General features: G+C 44.0%; 1 protein-coding gene across 1 annotated transcript; it reads right to left on the bottom strand.

The window, feature by feature from the left end:
- Positions 1–2,099: 2,099 nt before the first annotated feature.
- LOC138666784 (uncharacterized) lies at positions 2,100–3,679 on the bottom strand. The gene is made up of 2 exons (XM_069754957.1): positions 3,324–3,679; positions 2,100–2,985 (listed from the first exon to the last, which is right to left on the bottom strand). The coding sequence occupies exons 1-2, from the start codon at positions 3,677–3,679 to the stop codon at positions 2,100–2,102; spliced, it is 1,242 nt and encodes a 413-aa protein (XP_069611058.1).
- Between the last annotated feature and the right edge of the window lie 13,584 nt (positions 3,680–17,263).

Below are 17,263 nucleotides of genomic sequence, written 5' to 3'. Positions count from 1 at the left end.
AACCAACACATAAAAACCATAACATAAATAACAGTACACATACATCAAATGCAAAACTTTAGCGTAATTCTTTGTAATGTTTTCCAGTCTGCTGCACGGCAAGAGACTCCCCGCCGCTCCCGGAGCCGACGTACCCGTGGCCGTGGTCGCCGTCAGGTGTGTGTTTTTGTTTTTATTTTACGTCAATTACAATATCTTTTGTAATCTGTGTAGTAATGTTCTTTGTATGTTTTTTTATTAATATCAACAGCGCGCTGCCGAATCAGACACAGAGGACATGATGGGCATAGATGTTGATAGTCTAATTGAGGAGGTCCGTGAACGGCAGCTGCTCTGGCATATGGGTGACCGCCGCCATGCAGACACATATGTGACACGTCGGCTTTGGGAGGAAGTATGCCATAATGTTCTGCCAAGGTGGGAGGATCTTGATCCAAGCCAGCAGAATAAAGAATGTAAGTATGAACTTTACAGTTATGTTTTGAACAGAATGTAATGCGTTATAACTTACTTGATTGTATTCTTGTCTTTATAGGTGAAAGGGTTAGGAAGCGGTGGCGGTCACTGAGAGATCGCTACAAGAGGGAGTTCAACATGGAGATGCAGGCACCGAGTGGCTCAGGACGCCGAAGAAGGACTAGATATAAACATGGGCCGGCCCTGTCCTTCCTACGTGAGAGCATGCTGCAAAGAGTGTAAGTATTCAACAGGCCATCGAATGACCAATTGAACTTGTTTGGTTTCAGTCAGGGCTTTGTCTCTAATGAATATTAATTGTTGTTTTTTTTGGCTTTTTCACAGCACCTTCTCCAGCCACCGTGCGCCTGCAACAACCTCGGACCCCTCTGTAGCGATCTCTCAGGAGTCCGTCACCGAGGGCCACGTCGGTAGGACACATCCCTCTGACCCCTCAGCTGTCCCTTACGGTACCTCTGCCCCATCCACATCCACAGCCACCAGCAGTGGAGCAGCATCGCAACCCTCGGTACCTGTATCTGCTGGTACAGACGTAGCGTTCCCTTTACCACACCCCTCTGATCCTGCCACCTCTATACCACCGTTAGGTTCGTGGCGGCAGCGACAGAGGGGTCCGGAAAGGAGCTATGCTCCTGAGTTCTTGCATCTGAATGCATCCTTTCAAAACTCGTTCAAGATTTTGGGAGAGCAAGTGACTGCTGGTTTCAGCATGGTGCAACCACGAATTAGTGAAACCCACACTGAAACCAGCAGTCGCTTGGATAGGCTGCATTCAGATGTAAGTCAATCACCGGCCAATCTGTTTTTCCAATCAATGCTCAGGAGCATGGAAAAGCTATCTCTTGACCAGCAGATGCAGGTAATGCACGAATGCCATACTGCTCTACTGCGGGTCATGACCCACACTCCCACACCTCCCCACACTGGCACTACAAATTTCCCACCGCAGTCCCAATACCAACCCCAGTCCCAATACCAACCCCAGTCCCAATACCAACCCCAGTACCAATACCAAACCCAGTCCCAATTCCCATTCCGGCCTCCAAGATCATTGTGTTCCCCAATGTTTTCCTCGACTGGCTTTCCTTCCCCGTTTACTCTTCCTACCCCTAGCCTTACAACAGCCTCCCCAGCTCGGGCTACAGCATTTTCTCCCCATCAATCCGCCCCACCAACACAGTCCTCACCTATCAACGTGGTCCTACAAGATAGCCCCTCCGATGATATCTCCACCACACATTTTACAGATTTGTAAATGTTTTTGGTTGTCTGTATTTATCTGTTTACTTTTTGGTTTAAAAAAATAAAAAAAATGGGTTACACCCAAAAAAAATACTCAGAAAAATTGAGAATGTACAAATAAAAAAAATAAAAAAAATTACACTATTTCTACCAAACTCTACTCTAAAGTTTGACAATGTTTGTTAACTGACGTTTTTAAATAAATTTTTGTTTGGTTTAAAAAAAAAAAATTTGGTTATGGTTGATTCATTTGGTATGAATTGGAAATAAAAACACACCGCACGTGTGAACGTATAAACATTGGGTTTATTACACCGCATATACAAAAGTGTATTCTACTTGAAGTTGGTGGTAAATTCAACAAGAACTTAAATTAAAGTTCACACAATGTTATCTTGCCAGGGCACCATACCCACAGGTGAAACAAAATACTCGGCAAGGTCGTCCCTCATTCTGGTTACAGAACCGGCAGAACGTACAGAGCTGCTTTGGTAATTCCACAGGGTGGTCTCCAAATCTTCATCATCCACGGAAACGGGCTCCTTGGAAAGTACATAGTTATGGAGGACCATGCAGGCCTTCACAACCTCATCCACAGTTCGTATGTGCAGAGATATGGCGGTGAGAAGTACGCGCCACTTTGCTGTAAGAATGCCGAATGCACACTCCACCACTCTACGTGCTCTAGTTAAGCGATAATTGAAAATTTTTTTGGTTCTGGTCAAGTTTCGGCTTGAGTACGGCTTGAGGAGGTGTGGAGACAACTGAAAGGCATCATCACCCACACAGACATACGGCATAGGTGGTCCTGTTGTTCCCGGGAGTGGTCTGGCAGGTGGAAAGTCGTATGTATCGCCATACAAACAATGGCCCATCGGTGACGTTTTGAACACTTGGGAGTCGTTGGACCGTCCATAGGCTCCAATGTCCACAGCCAGAAATTTGCAGTGGGCATCCGCTATGGCCATGAGTATGATAGAAAAGTACTTTTTGTAGTTGTAGTACACAGAGGAGCCTGTTCCTGCCGGTTTTGCTATACGGATGTGTTTTCCGTCGATTGCCCCCAAGCAATTAGGGAAATGGCACACTTTTTCAAAATGTTCTGCGCTCTGCAGCCAGATGTCCCTTGTTGGTTCTGGAATGTACTCCGTGTGCAAGGCATCCCATATCGCCAGGCAGGTCACTTTCACAATTCCGGAAATGGTCGATATTCCAAGTCGAAACTGGTAGTGTAGTGACGTTAGAGATTCTCCGGTAGCCAAGAAGCTGTGAAAAATCAAAAGAATAGTTAGAAAAGATTGTAAAGACAGGTAAAAAAATGTCATTTGAAAGCAATTTAAAGAAATATCTTTATTTTTATGGAGCAAAGTTACAACTGACACTTTTTTTGGGGGTCAGGATGTTGCTGTGCACATAAAAACATCAACATTTTTATATCTCGGCATACATGGGCCCATACACGGTAAATATTTACATGGTCCAGAAAATGCAACGCTGTGTACAGCGCCATATTTTGGGGACCATAGTATGTTGTTTTCTATTAGTTAAAATATGCTGGCATGGCATTGCATATGAGCAATTTGGTTCCTCAAAAATTTACTTACCGCAGGGTCACCATCAGCCGCTCTGCCGGTGTTATGGCAGACCTCATGCGGGTGTCCTGCCTTTGGATGTCATCCACGACTTTTTCAAGCAACACATCAAAGTGGTCCTGCCTCATCCGAAGATAATTATAGAATTTCTCCGGGTTCTGCCGTAACTCCATGTACAGGGTAGAATACACGCCATGGGTCATCCGCAGTGCGTTAATGGGATGAATCCATAGTCTGCGACGTCGATGGTTACGCATCCACCGTCTTTCTGCTGCCGCCTCCTGATCCCGAACCATGATATCCAGGCGATTGGTTTCAAAAATCACATCGGTAACCACGCTCGCAATCCTCCCAAGCACTCCTTCCATCTCTGCCACTTTCTCTAAACCCTTTCAAAGATGGGTTGTACAAACTGTCTATATATACTTTCCCATATTTTCCAGTAGCCAATCACCTACATGGACAATCCCCCCTGTAGGTGTTGAAAACGCATCCATCTTAAAAACGGATGAAACGGACGGAAAAAACGGAAACAACGGATACAACGGATACAGTTTTTCAACGGAACCGTCTAGCGAATCGCCGACGCATGCGTCGAAAAAATGGAAGCGTTGTATCCGTTTTCCTGTCTTTACGACGCATCCGTCAATGCGTCGCAACGACGCTTTTCGACGCCCGGAGGAAAACGCTGGTGTGAAAGCAGCCTTAGTCTCTACCTCCCTAACAACCCCTCTCTCACTCACCTTGCGCAGATCCACATGAGAGGAGTCTGCATGTTGTGAAGCCTGCAATCCACAGAACTCCCCTCCCCCCTCTGGGCTGGACAGATGGAGAGAGTCCCACACACCATGGACTCTCCCTGCTGTGAGGCCATGTGCACACGATGCGGATTTAGTGCAGATCCGCAGCGTTTTTTTCCTGCCAGAAACGCTGCAGATCCACAAAGTGATTTATAGTACAATGTAAATCAATAAGTAAAAAAATGTTGTGCTAATGGTGCGGAAAATCCGCATGGAAAAAGCTGCGGATCAAAAGAAGGAGCATGTCACTTCTTTTGTGCGGATATGCAGTGCTTCTGCACCCTTCCATTATAGAAATCCGCAGAGGTAAAAAAAAAACGCATAAAATCCGCACCTGCAATTTCTGCCAGGAGATGCAGATTTTGTGCAGAAAATTCTGCACCCCATTCTGCAACGTGTGCACATAGCCTGAATCTACAGCATTACAAGACCAGCAGCAGCATGGACAAGAGCCCCTCTGGCTGCAAATAACTCAGGTACGGCCCCCTCCTCTCCACTTAGTTTTGATGCTGCTACCGACTCTAGGATGGATCATGAAGTTTAACGAGCTGATCGGGCCCCTCACCTCCGATGCCTCTGTGCAGATCCACCGGCGGTGTGTCCGCCTCAGGATTTTCCATGTGTAATAAGATAGGAAGGAGTGGTAAAACATTTGCCACGAGTAGCACAATTATATACTAATTACAGTATATAGTTTATCCTCACAGTGGACTGGTAGATGGATTGGAAGTTCTGATTGGCAGATAAAACTTTCATCACATTTCATGTATAAGAATTCATCCTACTTAGACCAAGGAGCCAGTTCATTTCTCAGGTCCTTGGTATTATTACATGAATATGGCAGGTGATAAGTTTGGGTATGTACATTGTTGTTGATGCTATTTTCTCCATCTCTTTATTGCTTCTTAAAGGGAACCTGTCAGCAGGTGCACAGTAACCTACACACAGTGTCAGGTCGGTGCCGTTATACTGATTAAAATGATACCTTGGTTGATGAAATCAGTCTTGTGGTTGTTGTTTAATCTTTATTTTCAGTTTTGAGTTAATGATCTACTCATGCTCCAGGATGGCCTGTGGGCTGGCCTGTGGGGGTCTTCATGTGGTGCTCTGCTTAGCTATTCATAATGAAAACTGCTGACAGGTTACTGATCCCTCACTGACCTGCCCCCTTGTTTGCATAATGAATATCTGTACATACTGAAGAAAAAAAAACCTTGTGCAGGCAGGTGAACCACTTTGTCCCATCCTCTCAAACTTCCCATTCACTCTGAGCCAATTCTGGCGTTTTTTCTTTTTTTGTTTCACCTTACGGCTTTGACTGTGTGGGTTTACTTTACATTTTCATAGATTGAACTTATACAAATGTAATTATACCAAACATGTTTATTTTGTTGTTTTTTTTATTAATGAATCTCACATCACCAGCACACTTGGCTGCTTCCACCCACTGGAGAGGAGCTAGTGAGCAAGATAGATGAGGTCAGCACATGGCTTAATCCTGCATCGTATCAGTGGTTGCTCTGAGGCACAGTATGATTTATTTAGGTTTCAACCTCCACACAGATGAGTTGGCACTGTCAGTGGGAGTCATCGGCTCTAGCATCACCCTATCGACAGGAAAGTTCAAGCTTCAGCAATAATGAACAGACACTAGTGTGCAGCATCTACAGCAGAGAAGCAAATTTTCTCTAGTAACCCCCTATGACAGCACACCAGAGGATGTTTCCACTTTCCCAATAGGGACAGGAAATACCAAAGAGGTTAAATAACCCCTCACATATCCTCCCCTTAGTGTTCTTTCCTGTCTCTACTAGGGATGAACAGGTCATCCTTGGTGCACTGTGCCAGCAGCAACAGTAACTTGTCGGGGGGAGGGGGCTTGGGTGTAAGGGGAATAGAGGACAAGCTGGGCAGCAGGGGACCGAGCAGGCCTACCTCTCCTCCTTGAGCACTGCTCCCATCTCCGGTCAGGACTCGGGACCCCTTTCCAGTCCGCACCTTTGGGCAAGGTCTAGAGGGGGGTGTTCTTCGAGTGGAGGCCTCTTAGAGCTCTTCAGCCTGCTCTCCTTCTCTGGTTTTGCTGTATCCAGGCAGTGTGTCGCACTGGAGAGCGCGCACGAGAGTTTCTGGGTCTGAGGCTGGCTTGAGTTCAGCAGATGCACAGCATTCTTGCGTTCCACGCGGGAATGTATTGGAGATTACAGTGCAGATAGGTGTTGGCTGCCCCCCACATCTGGACATCGAGGGGAAGGAGGTCCTCTGACAGGACAGGTGCTGGAGTCTAGTCGCAAACATAAGATCCCTGGAAGAAGACATCTAAGGTAGGACCAACCCTGTTTGGTGGTAGCATGGAGATGTCAAGTCCCTCTCGCTCTGCATCTGCAGATCCCAGCACCCTCCCGGTCCCAGTAAATACTCTGGCCCTGGGTGTCCATTCCCTGTGTGCAGGTTTAGAGCCTTATTATTCATTCTTCCCTTTCTTTTAGGGGGACATGGAACCTGCACCAGGAAACAAGTCCAAGACTTCACGGAGATGTGCGGTTTGTACAAAAAAGCTGGCCTCTTCACATAAGAAAACATTATGTAAAGAAGCCTTAGTCAAGAAGATCCTGATGCCTCCTCGCATTAAAACATTGTTGACGTGGTGGCTAAAAACAAAAAATTTGAAAAGAGAGGTCCCCTGGACATAAGACTGCATAATCACTATAAAAGTAGACGCCAGCAGGAAAGGATGGGGAGCTATGGTCACACGAGATAAGGCAACGGTCCTCAAACTTCAGGGAACTAAAGGCAGTAGAGGAGGTACTCAGGACCGCAGTAGCCCTAGTCCAGAACACCCATGTCAAGATATACTCAGACAACATGACAACAGTTGCCCTCCTTTGAGATCAATGAAGTACAAGACACGAGGACCTGAAGGTGATCTCAGCCAGATAATTCTCATGGTCCAAAGAAGGACCTGCTCTCCTTGTCTGCTCTACACATGAAAAGAACAGTAAACATACAGGATGATTTTCTCAGCAGAACAGAAATCCATCGGGGAATGGAGTCTAGACCCCGAGGTCTTTCAGATACTGACCAGAAGGTGGGGCTATCCAGAAGTAGATCTCTTCGCAAGAGGTCAGAATGCAAAGGCGGATCAATATTTTTCAATAAATCCAGCCGATCCTTGCTTAGGCATAGATGCGTTAGCGCATCCATGGAGATTCAGATTAGCATATGTCTTCCCTTCCAAGATTTCTACAGAAAACAAGATTGGGAAGGGTCAAGATAATCCTGGTAGCACCATTCTGGTCCAAATGAAGCTGTTTCGGTATCCTATCCAACTTAAGTATAAATGGACCGGTATCACTACCCTCAATCAGAAGCCTCCTCCACCAGCGACCAATCTTCCATCCGGATCCCAAGAAGTTACATCTGAGTACCCGGCTTCTGAGATCTCAATCCTGAAGACCAGAGGATTGTCAGAAAGGGTTATTAGGACACCAGTGACAAATTCTATATTATCAGAAGATACAGAAAACCGTCATCTCATGAAGTGCACCTGAACAACCTGACCTGCACCAACCAAACATGGCCCGGGTCCTGGATTTCCTGCAAGATGGAGTAGAGAAGGGTCTCAGACCTAGCACCCTCAAAGTCTAGATGGGGGCTCTAAGTTCTTACTTCAACCAGACGTTAGCCGACCACGGATGGGTTAAAAGATTTATGACAGCAGCATCTCATCTACGTCCAAGAACTAAAAATTTAATACATCCCTGGGACCTCAATGTTGTCCTAAAATGGCTCACACTACCACCCTTTGAGCCCTTGTCATCTAGAGACGTAGACAAACTCTCCTGGAAAACAGCCTTTGTTGTAGCAATAACTATAGCCAGGAGAGTGGGTGAGTTACAGGCTCTCTTAATCAATGAACGCTACATGAGAATCCCACAGGACCGAGTTATTCTGTGACTGAGCCCGTTATTTCTTCCTAAAGTGATCTCAGAGTTCCACAAGTCCCAAGAGATATCTCTTCCCTCCTTCTATCAAGACCAGGAAAAAAGGAGGAAGAAGAGTTCCACACTCTGGAAATTTGGAAAACGATGCTCCACTATCTTCAGGAGATGGAGAAAAAAAGGAAGGACCAAAACCTGTTTGTTCACCTTCGAGGACAGAATAAGGGTAAGAAGACTTCCAGATCCACGATCGCCAAGTAGATTAAGAGAGCAGTCTCTGAGATGTATCACATCCAGGTCCTTCCACTGCCAGAGAAATTTATGGCTCACCCTACTCTGTCTCCTGGGCCGAGAAAGCCAGTGCTTCCATTGAGCCAATATGCAGAGCTGCTACCTGTTCTTCGGTCCATGCATTTTCCAAGCATTACAGGCTAGACCCGAGGTTTGTCGAAGGCTTGACTTTAAGGAGAAAAGTCCTCCAGGCTATAGTCCCTCCCCAACATTACTCTTGGGTACTGCTCTGTTGTGAGTTCCGTTCTGGAGCTCCCTCCTGTGGTTGCTAATGGTGTGTTTGCGAGTTCTGCCCTTGGGCTCCCTCTGGTGGTTTCGAGTGGAACTGCTGCTCCGTTAGGTAGCTGTAGCAGCTGCCTTCACTAATCGCATTGCCTGGGTTTGTTATTTAAACCTGCTCTGGACTTTAGTCCATGCCTGCTGTCAATGTTCTTGGTTGGACTTGATTCTTCCCTTGGATTTCTCATATGGCCAGTCCTTGTCTGCAAAAGATAAGTTTTGCTAGTTTGTTTGTCCATTTGTTTGGACTCTATTGCTTTGCATTTTGTCTCTTTTGTCCAGCTTGTCACTATGTCTTATTTAGGCTAGCTGGAAGCTCTGGGAAAGCAGATTTGCCTCTCCACACCGTGAGTCGGTGTGGAGTTCATTTTTGTAAACTCTGCGTGGATTTTGTAGTTTTTAATACTGACCGCACAGTATCCTTTGCTCTCTGTCTATCTAGTTTAGTATTGGCCTCCCCTTTGCTGAATTCTAATTTCATTTCTGTGTTCGTCATTTCCCTCTCCTTTCACAGTCAATATTTGTGGGGGGCTATCTTTCCTTTTGGGGGTTTCTCTGAGGCAAGATAGCTTTCTATTTCCTTCTTTAGGGGTAGTTATATCTTAGGCTGTGACGAGGTGTCTAGGGAGTGTCAGGAACATCCCACGGCTATTTCTAGTTGTGTTGTTAGGATTAGGGACTGCGGTCAGTAGAGATACCACCTTCTCAGAGCTCGTTCCATGTTGCTTTTTAGCCACCAGGTCATTTCAGTGTGGCCTCTCAACCACCAGGTCATAACTCTGCTCCGGTGTACTGTCGTGGGGGGTTACTAGAGAAAATAGAATTAGACTTGCAAGTAATTGAGTATCTAGTAACCAACCATGACAGCACGGGTAAATCTTTCCCTTTGCCTAATTTTAATTTTCAGATAAAGAGAATAAAATGTAATTTGAAGCACTCGTACTCCTGTGGTCCTTTATAATAACACTGAGGGGAGAATGTGGGAGGGGTTATTTAACCTCTTTGGTATTTCCTGTCCCTATTAGGAAAGGGGTAACATCCTCCTGTGTGCGGTTGTGGTGGGTTACTAGAAACCGAATTATCGGTAAGTCTAATTCAATTTTTTAATCCAAGAGCCAAGTGTCATACTGAACTAAGCTGGGGGCCACATTAAAAATTAAAGGGGTATTACCTTTTGTGACATTTATGTTTAACTGTATTTTATTGCCAACATGTTTCAAATTCAACAATATAGAAGCAAGAACAGAGAATGCAGGATCCAATTAAAAAAAACCCACACAGAAAAGAGATAGGAAGGCAAGTTAGGTCTACTGAATTCAGGGTAAAAATAAAGTAAATACTGTACAATGAACAGAGAGCTATAGATCCAGTTTGGCTAATGGGCTTTTTACAGAGGAAGCCTTCCCCTAAGCCGAATCAACACCATCCAATAAAACAGATTAAGGCTATGTTCCCACAATCAGTTCTCGGTGAGTTTTTAAAACAAATGAAGGCACATTCCCACAATGAGTTTTTGATACTGCATAAAAAAATATGCAACTTCTTTTATTTAATGGGTGCAGAAAATCTGCAACATCAAAAACTCACCAAAAGCTCATCAAGGGAGCATAGCCTAAAGAGAGCTTATATAGCGGAAAAGCAGCAACTGTAACATAGAATTGCGCTATCAACTAGTATATGTAACCTATAACAAACCATTAGATGTCTTGCTTATTAATATTGTACAATGTCTGATACTTTGATATTTTAATAGAGAAAAAAAGCAGAGGGAGGGATTTTTATATTATTTCCATCAGACTATGAAGTATATGAATAATTAATTTTCTGTCCCATAATGGTATTCATGTAATAAGATGAATAGATAATTGTCATAATACTGATCCCAGAGGGTAATACAAGTAGCTACTGCTAGTTTTTGCTTTTCTAATGTATAACTTAACCCCTTCATGACCCAGCCTATTTTGACCTTAATAACCTCGCCATTTTTTGCAATTCTGAACAGTGTCCATTTATGAGGTAATAACTGAGGAACGCTTCAACGGATCTGAGATTGTTTTTTCGTGAAATATTGGGCTTCATGTTAGTGGTAAATTTAGGTCAATAATTTTTGCGTTTATTTGGGAAAAAAATGGAAATTTGGCTAAAATTTGGAAAATTTCACAATTTTCAAATTTTGAATTTTTATTCTGTTAAACCAGAGAGTTATGTGACACAAAATAGTTAATAAATAACATTTCCCACATGTCTACTTTACATCAGCACAATTTTGGAAACAAATTTTTTTTTTTTGCTAGGAAGTTATAAGGGTTAAAATTTGATCAGCGATTTCTCATTTTTACAACAAGATTTACAAAACCATTTTTTTAGGGACCACCTCACATTTGAAGTCAGTTTGAGGGGTCTATATGGCTGAAAATATCCAAAAGTGACACCATTCTAATAACTGCACCCCTCGAGGTGCTAAAAACCACATTCAAGAAGTTTATTAACCCTTCAGGTGCTTCACAGCAGCAGAAGCAACATGGAAAGAAAAAATGAACATTTAACTTTTTAGTCACAAAAATGATCTTTTAGCACAAATTTTTTTATTTTCCCAAGGGTAAAAAGAGAAACTGGACCCCAAAAGTTATTGTACAATTTATCCTGAGTGCGCCGATACCCCATATGTGTGTGGGGGGGAGGGGGGGAACCACGGGTTGGGTGCACAACAGGGCTCGGAAGGGAAGGAGCGCCATCTGACTTTTTCAATTAAAAATTGGCTCTAATCTTTAGCGGACACCATGTCGCGTTTGGAGAGCCCCTGTGTGCCTAAACATTGGAGCTCCCCCACAAGTGCCCCTGTTTTGGAAACTAGACCCCCCAAGGAGCTTATCTAGATGCATAGTGAGCACTTTGAACCCCCAGGTGTTTCACAAATTGATCCGTAAAAATGAAAAAGTACTTTTTTTTCCACAGAAAATATCTTTTAGCCTCAATTTTTTCATTTTAACATGGGCAACAGGGTAAAATGGATCCTAAAATGTGTTGGGCAATTTCTCCTGAGTACACCGATACGTCACATGTGGGAGTAAACCACTGTGTGTGCACGGCAAGGCTCGGAAGGGAAGGAACGCCATTTGACTTTTGAATGAAAAATTAGCTCCAATCGTTAGCGGACACCATGTCGCGTTTGGAGAGCCCCTGTGTGCCTAAACATTGCAGCTCCCCCACAAGTGACCCCATTTTGGAAACTAGACCCCAAAGGAACTTATCTAGATGCATAGTGAGCACTTTGAGACTGCAGGTGCTTCACAAATTGATCCGTAAAAATGAAAAAGTACTTTTTTTTTCACAGAAAATATCTTTTAGCCTCAATTTTTTCATTTTAACATGGGCAACAGGATAAAATGGATCCTAAAATTTATTGGGCAATTTCTCCTGAGTACACCTATACCCCATATGTGGGGGTAAACCATTGTTTGGGTGCACGGCAGGGCTCGGAACGGAAGGAGCGCCATTTGACTTTTTGAATGAAAAATTAGCTCCAATCATTAGCGGTCAACATGTCGCGTTTGCAGAGGCCCTGATGTCCCTAAACAGTAGAAACCCCCACAAGTGACCCCATTTTGGAAACTAGACCCACCAAGGAACTTATCTAGATGTATAACGAGCACTTTGAATCCCCAAGTGCTTCAAAGAAGTTTATAACGCAGAGCCGTGAAAATAAAAAAATCATTTTTCTTTCCTCAAAAATTATTTGTTAGTTGTTTTAGCAAGCAATTTTTTATTTTCACAAGGGTAACAGGAGAAATTGGACCCCAAAAGTTGCTGTCCAGTTTGTGCTGTGTACGCTGATACCCCATATGTGGGGGGGAACCACTGTTTGGGCACACGCCAGGACTCGGAAGGGAAGTAGTGACGTTTTGGAATGCAGACTTTGATGGAATGGTCTGCGGGCGTCACATTGCGTTTGCAGAGCCCCTGATGTGTCTAACCAGTAGAAACCCCCAATTGACCCCATTTTGGAAACTAGACCCCCCAAGGAACTAATCTAGATGTGTAGTGAGCACTTTTTACCCCCAAGTGCTTCACAGAAGTTTATAACGCAGAGCCGTGAAAATAAAAAATCTTTTTCTTTCCCTCAAAATTGATTATTTAGTCCGCAATTTTTTATTTTCACAAGCGTAACAGGAGAAATTGGACTCCAAAAGTTGTTGTCCAGTTTGTCCTGAGTATGCTGGTACTCCATATGTGGGGGTAAACCACTATTTGGGCACATGTTCGGGTTCGGAAGGGAAGTAGTGACGTTTTGAAATGCAGACTTTGATGGAATGGTCACGTCGCGTCACGTTGCGTTTGCAGAGCCACTGATGTGCCTAAAAAGTAGAAACCCCCCACAAGTGACCCCATTTTGGAAAATAGACCCCCCCAAGGAACTTATCTAGTTGTGTGGTGAGCACTTTGAACTCCCAAGTGCTTCAGAGAATTTTAGAACGTAGAGCCGTGAAAATTAAAAAAAAAATCACTTTTTTCCCCCACAAAAATAAACTTTTAGCCCCCAATTTTTTATTTTCCCAAGGGTAACAGGAGAAATTAGACCCCCAAAGTTGTTGTGCAATTTTTCCTGAGTATGATTATGCCCCATATGTTTGGGTAAACCACTGTTTGGGCACACGTTGGGGCTCGGAAAGGAGGGAGCACCATTTGACTTTTTGAACGCAAGATTGGCTGGAATCAATGGTGGCGCCATGTCACGTTTGGGACGTCCTGATGTGCCTAAACAGTGGAAACCCCTCAATTCTAACTCCAACACTAACCCCAACACACCCCTAACCCTAATCCCAACCCTAACCATAACCCTAACCACAATCCCAACCCTAACAACAAGCCTAACCCTAACCCCAACACACCACTAATCTTAACCCTAATTCCAACCCCAACTCTAATCCCAACCCTAAGGCTATGTGCCAACGTTGCGGATTTGTGTGCGGATTTTTCCATACCGTTTTTGAAAAATCCGCAGGTAAAAACACACTGCATTTTACCTGTGGATTTCCTGCGGTTTTACACCTGCGGATTCCTATTGAGGAGCAGGTGTAAAACGCTGCGGAATCTGCAAAAGAATTGACATGCTGCGGAAAATATAACTCACCGTTTCCGCACGGTATTTTCTGCACCATGGGCACAGCGGATTTGGTTTTCCATAGGTTTACATGGTACTGTACAATGCATGGAAAACTGCTGCCAATCCGCTGCGGATCCGCAGCTAAATCTGCACCGTGTGCACATAGCCTAATTCCAACCCTAACCCTAGTTCTAACCCTAACTCTAGTGGAAAAATAAATATATTTTCTTTATTTTATTATTTTCCCTACCTGTGGAGGTGGTAAGGGGGGGGGGTATTTACTATTTTTTTTATTTTGATCACCGTGATAGGTTGTATCACAGTGATCAAAATGTACTGGCATTGAATGAATGAATGAATCTGCCGGCAGGCAGATTCGGCGGGCGCACTGTGCATGCACCCACCATTTTGGAAGATGGCGGCGCCCATCGCTGAAGACCGCCGGCAATGGGAGGGATGCCAGGACTCGGGAGGCACAGAAGGGGTGAGATCGGACAGAGGGGGAGGACTGAGGACAGGACGGAGGGGAGAGGAGGGCTAATGGCAGATCGCCGCTGTCAGTCGGTGGTGGGGGTGGATCGGGGTCTCCAGCCTTGGCCGATGATATTGCAGCATCGGCCATGGCTGGATTGTAATATTTCAGCAGTTTGACTGGTGAAATATTACAAATTGCTCTGATTGGCTGTTGAAAGTGAAACAGCCAATCAGAGCGATCGTAGCCACGTGGGGACAAAGCCACCCCCCGGGCTGAAGTACCACTCCCCCTGTCCCTGCAGATCGGGTGAAATTTTAGTTAAGCCTTTCAACCGATCTGCAGGGACGCGATCTTGCCATGACACCACATAGGCATCACAGGTCGGATTGGCACCGACTTTCATGACACCTACGTGGCGTCACAGGTCGGGAAGGGGTTAAATAGAAAGAACTCATCACAAAGGATACTACCACGTCTAATTCCTTGCAACTATGGTTATATAGAACATATATTTGCCCCACCAATGCTATGTAAATGGGGGTAAAAATAGACTTTCTTCGACTAGGTGGAAATGGGATCTTCGCTTGCTTTGGCATGAGCTCCATCACTTCTCCTCCTGGTTTCCATTTGTCTTTGTGGATGAAGTAAGGCATGCTCATCTGCTTGGAACCCATTAGGTAAAGAAAGCCAGTCTGAGATTGTGACCGAGGGGTATTTAGTGCTTCTGTGACAGCAGGGATACCTCTTGGGTGATAGAGATTATGTATTCTTCCTAATAAACCCTTAAGCAAAATGGGGATGCCCCAGGTGTAAGAAATATTGTGAAGTAATGTTTCTGGAAGGAATTTCTGTGCCTTTCACTTTTGTAAGGTCCATCTAAAAAAATTTAGAAGTACGGTATTTGTATTGTTTTACCCTGCTGCACTGTATTGTCCGCCTTATGTGCCTGTGACATTATGCCATCCTTTTGCTGGTATCCAAAAGGTTTAGATCCCAATGATCTGTGTGCTCTGTCAAGGTCCAAGGGAGAATCTAGAGGAACATTTAGTACAGAGTTGAAAAGGTGGTGGAGCATTTTGTTTAAAGGGACCGTCACACTAAGCGACGCTGCAGCGATACCGACAACGATCCAGATCGCTGCAGCGTTGCTGTTTGGTCGCTGGAGAGCTGTCACACAGACAGCTCTCCAGCGACCAACTATGCCGGTAACCAGGGTAAACATCGGGTTACTAAGCGCAGGGCCGCGCTTAGTAACCCGATGTTTACCCTGGTTACCAGCGTAAAAGTTAAAAAAAACCAAACACTACATACTTACCTTCCGTTGTCTGTCCCTCGGCGCTCTGCTTCTCTGCCCTGTGTAAGCACAGCGGCCGGAAAGCAGAGCGGTGACGTCACCGCCGCTCTGCTTTCCGGCCGCTGTGCTTACACAGGGCAGAGAAGCAGAGCGCCGAGGGACAGACAGCAGAAGGTAAGTATGTAGTGTTTGTTTTTTTTTTACTTTTACGCTGGTAACCAGAGTAAACATCGGGTTACTAAGCGCGGCCCTGCGCTTAGTAACCCGATGTTTACCCTGGTTACCAGCGAAGACATCGCTGAATCGGCGTCACACACGCCGATTCAGCGATGTCAGCAGGAAGTCCAGCGACGAAATAAAGTGCTGGACTTTCTGCAGCGACCAACGACATCACAGCAGGATTCTGATCGCTGCTGTGTGTCAAACTGAACGATATCGCTAGCCAGGATGCTGCAACGTCACGGATCGCTAGCGATATCGTTTAGTGTGATGGTACCTTTAGTCCATTAATTCAATTGCTTCAGGGAGATCCCAAATTCTGATTTTATTAAGTCTGAGAGTCTATTTTGAGAGATAGTAGATGTTTCTACTGCTGTAACCATTTCACCTCATTGTTGTACTTAATTTCTCAGGAATGATAGTTCAGGTCTGTAATAATTCTCTAGGCGTGAAACATAACGTTCCATATCATCCCTTGTGGGAATAGGCTAAGGCTTCGGTTACATCTGCAAACATAAAGTAGCTGAGATTCTCAGCTAGAAAAGTTGGAAAGTGTCATGCGTTTTTTTCTCACCCAGAATCTGTATGTCATGCGAGTATGCGTTTTCTCCCTCACCTAGCATCTGTATGACATGCATATGCAATCCATTTTTAACATCAGCTTTTAAATACAGTAATTCTGTCATTTCAATCTAGTTTTCTAACTAATAAAACAATTTTATATACAGATATATAATCAGTGCTTTGTGTGAGTTTATGTACTTGTATTTAGCTAGTAAAAAATATGGCATAGGGTTCACCTTATTTTTCTTAACCAGCTGAGGGAAAGCAGAGAGCTGGCCTTAATAGCCTGGGAAGGGGCAATAAACATCGAGCTTCCCAGGTTAACCCTGCTATTCTGTTCATTACCACTATACATTTTTTATGTTCCGGTCATTTTTGACCGGACCTAATAAAGTCTTGATTTTTAGCTAATTTAAGTGTTTTAATTGAATCATTTTTGCAGTATTATATTGTATGTGAACCTGGTTGTTTATAAACAAATGAAAAATGGAAAGAAAACCTTACTTTTTATTTTTTTTGTGTCAAAACACATGCAAAAATAGTTATTTATCCAACTGTAAACTATAACTAATAAACTAAATGTAATTATTATTTTCCAACAAAAAAAAATAACAGTTGTTTTTTTTTTACTGTAAAATGATAAATAAGTCATACGGTGCAAAATTTACTCTTTGCAATTGTCACAGGTATAATTGACATGTCTTTTGCAAAAATATTTTTCACATCTGTAACATATCACATTTGATTTGTGATTGCTTGATGTTGGACAGAAGTCTCATCGTTTCCGTTTCAGGCTGGTTGCGTTGCTGGTGGCGTCCGTGGGTATTGTAGCAGTGTTGGTGGAAGCTGTCAGTTCACTTTCTTTATCTTGCTGTTGGATTCTGTGGACAATGGCTCCATCAACTCTGGGTGTTACCTTTCGTTTTTGAATATATGGCCTAACCAGTGATTTTCCCAACTCCTCTATAAAAAGTCTTCTCTTATATAG

The sequence above is a fragment of the Ranitomeya imitator genome, chromosome 2 (genome assembly GCF_032444005.1).
Source record: "Ranitomeya imitator isolate aRanImi1 chromosome 2, aRanImi1.pri, whole genome shotgun sequence".
Classification (NCBI taxonomy): Eukaryota; Metazoa; Chordata; class Amphibia; order Anura; family Dendrobatidae; genus Ranitomeya; species Ranitomeya imitator.
This window is presented reverse-complemented; position numbering and strand designations above follow the sequence as displayed.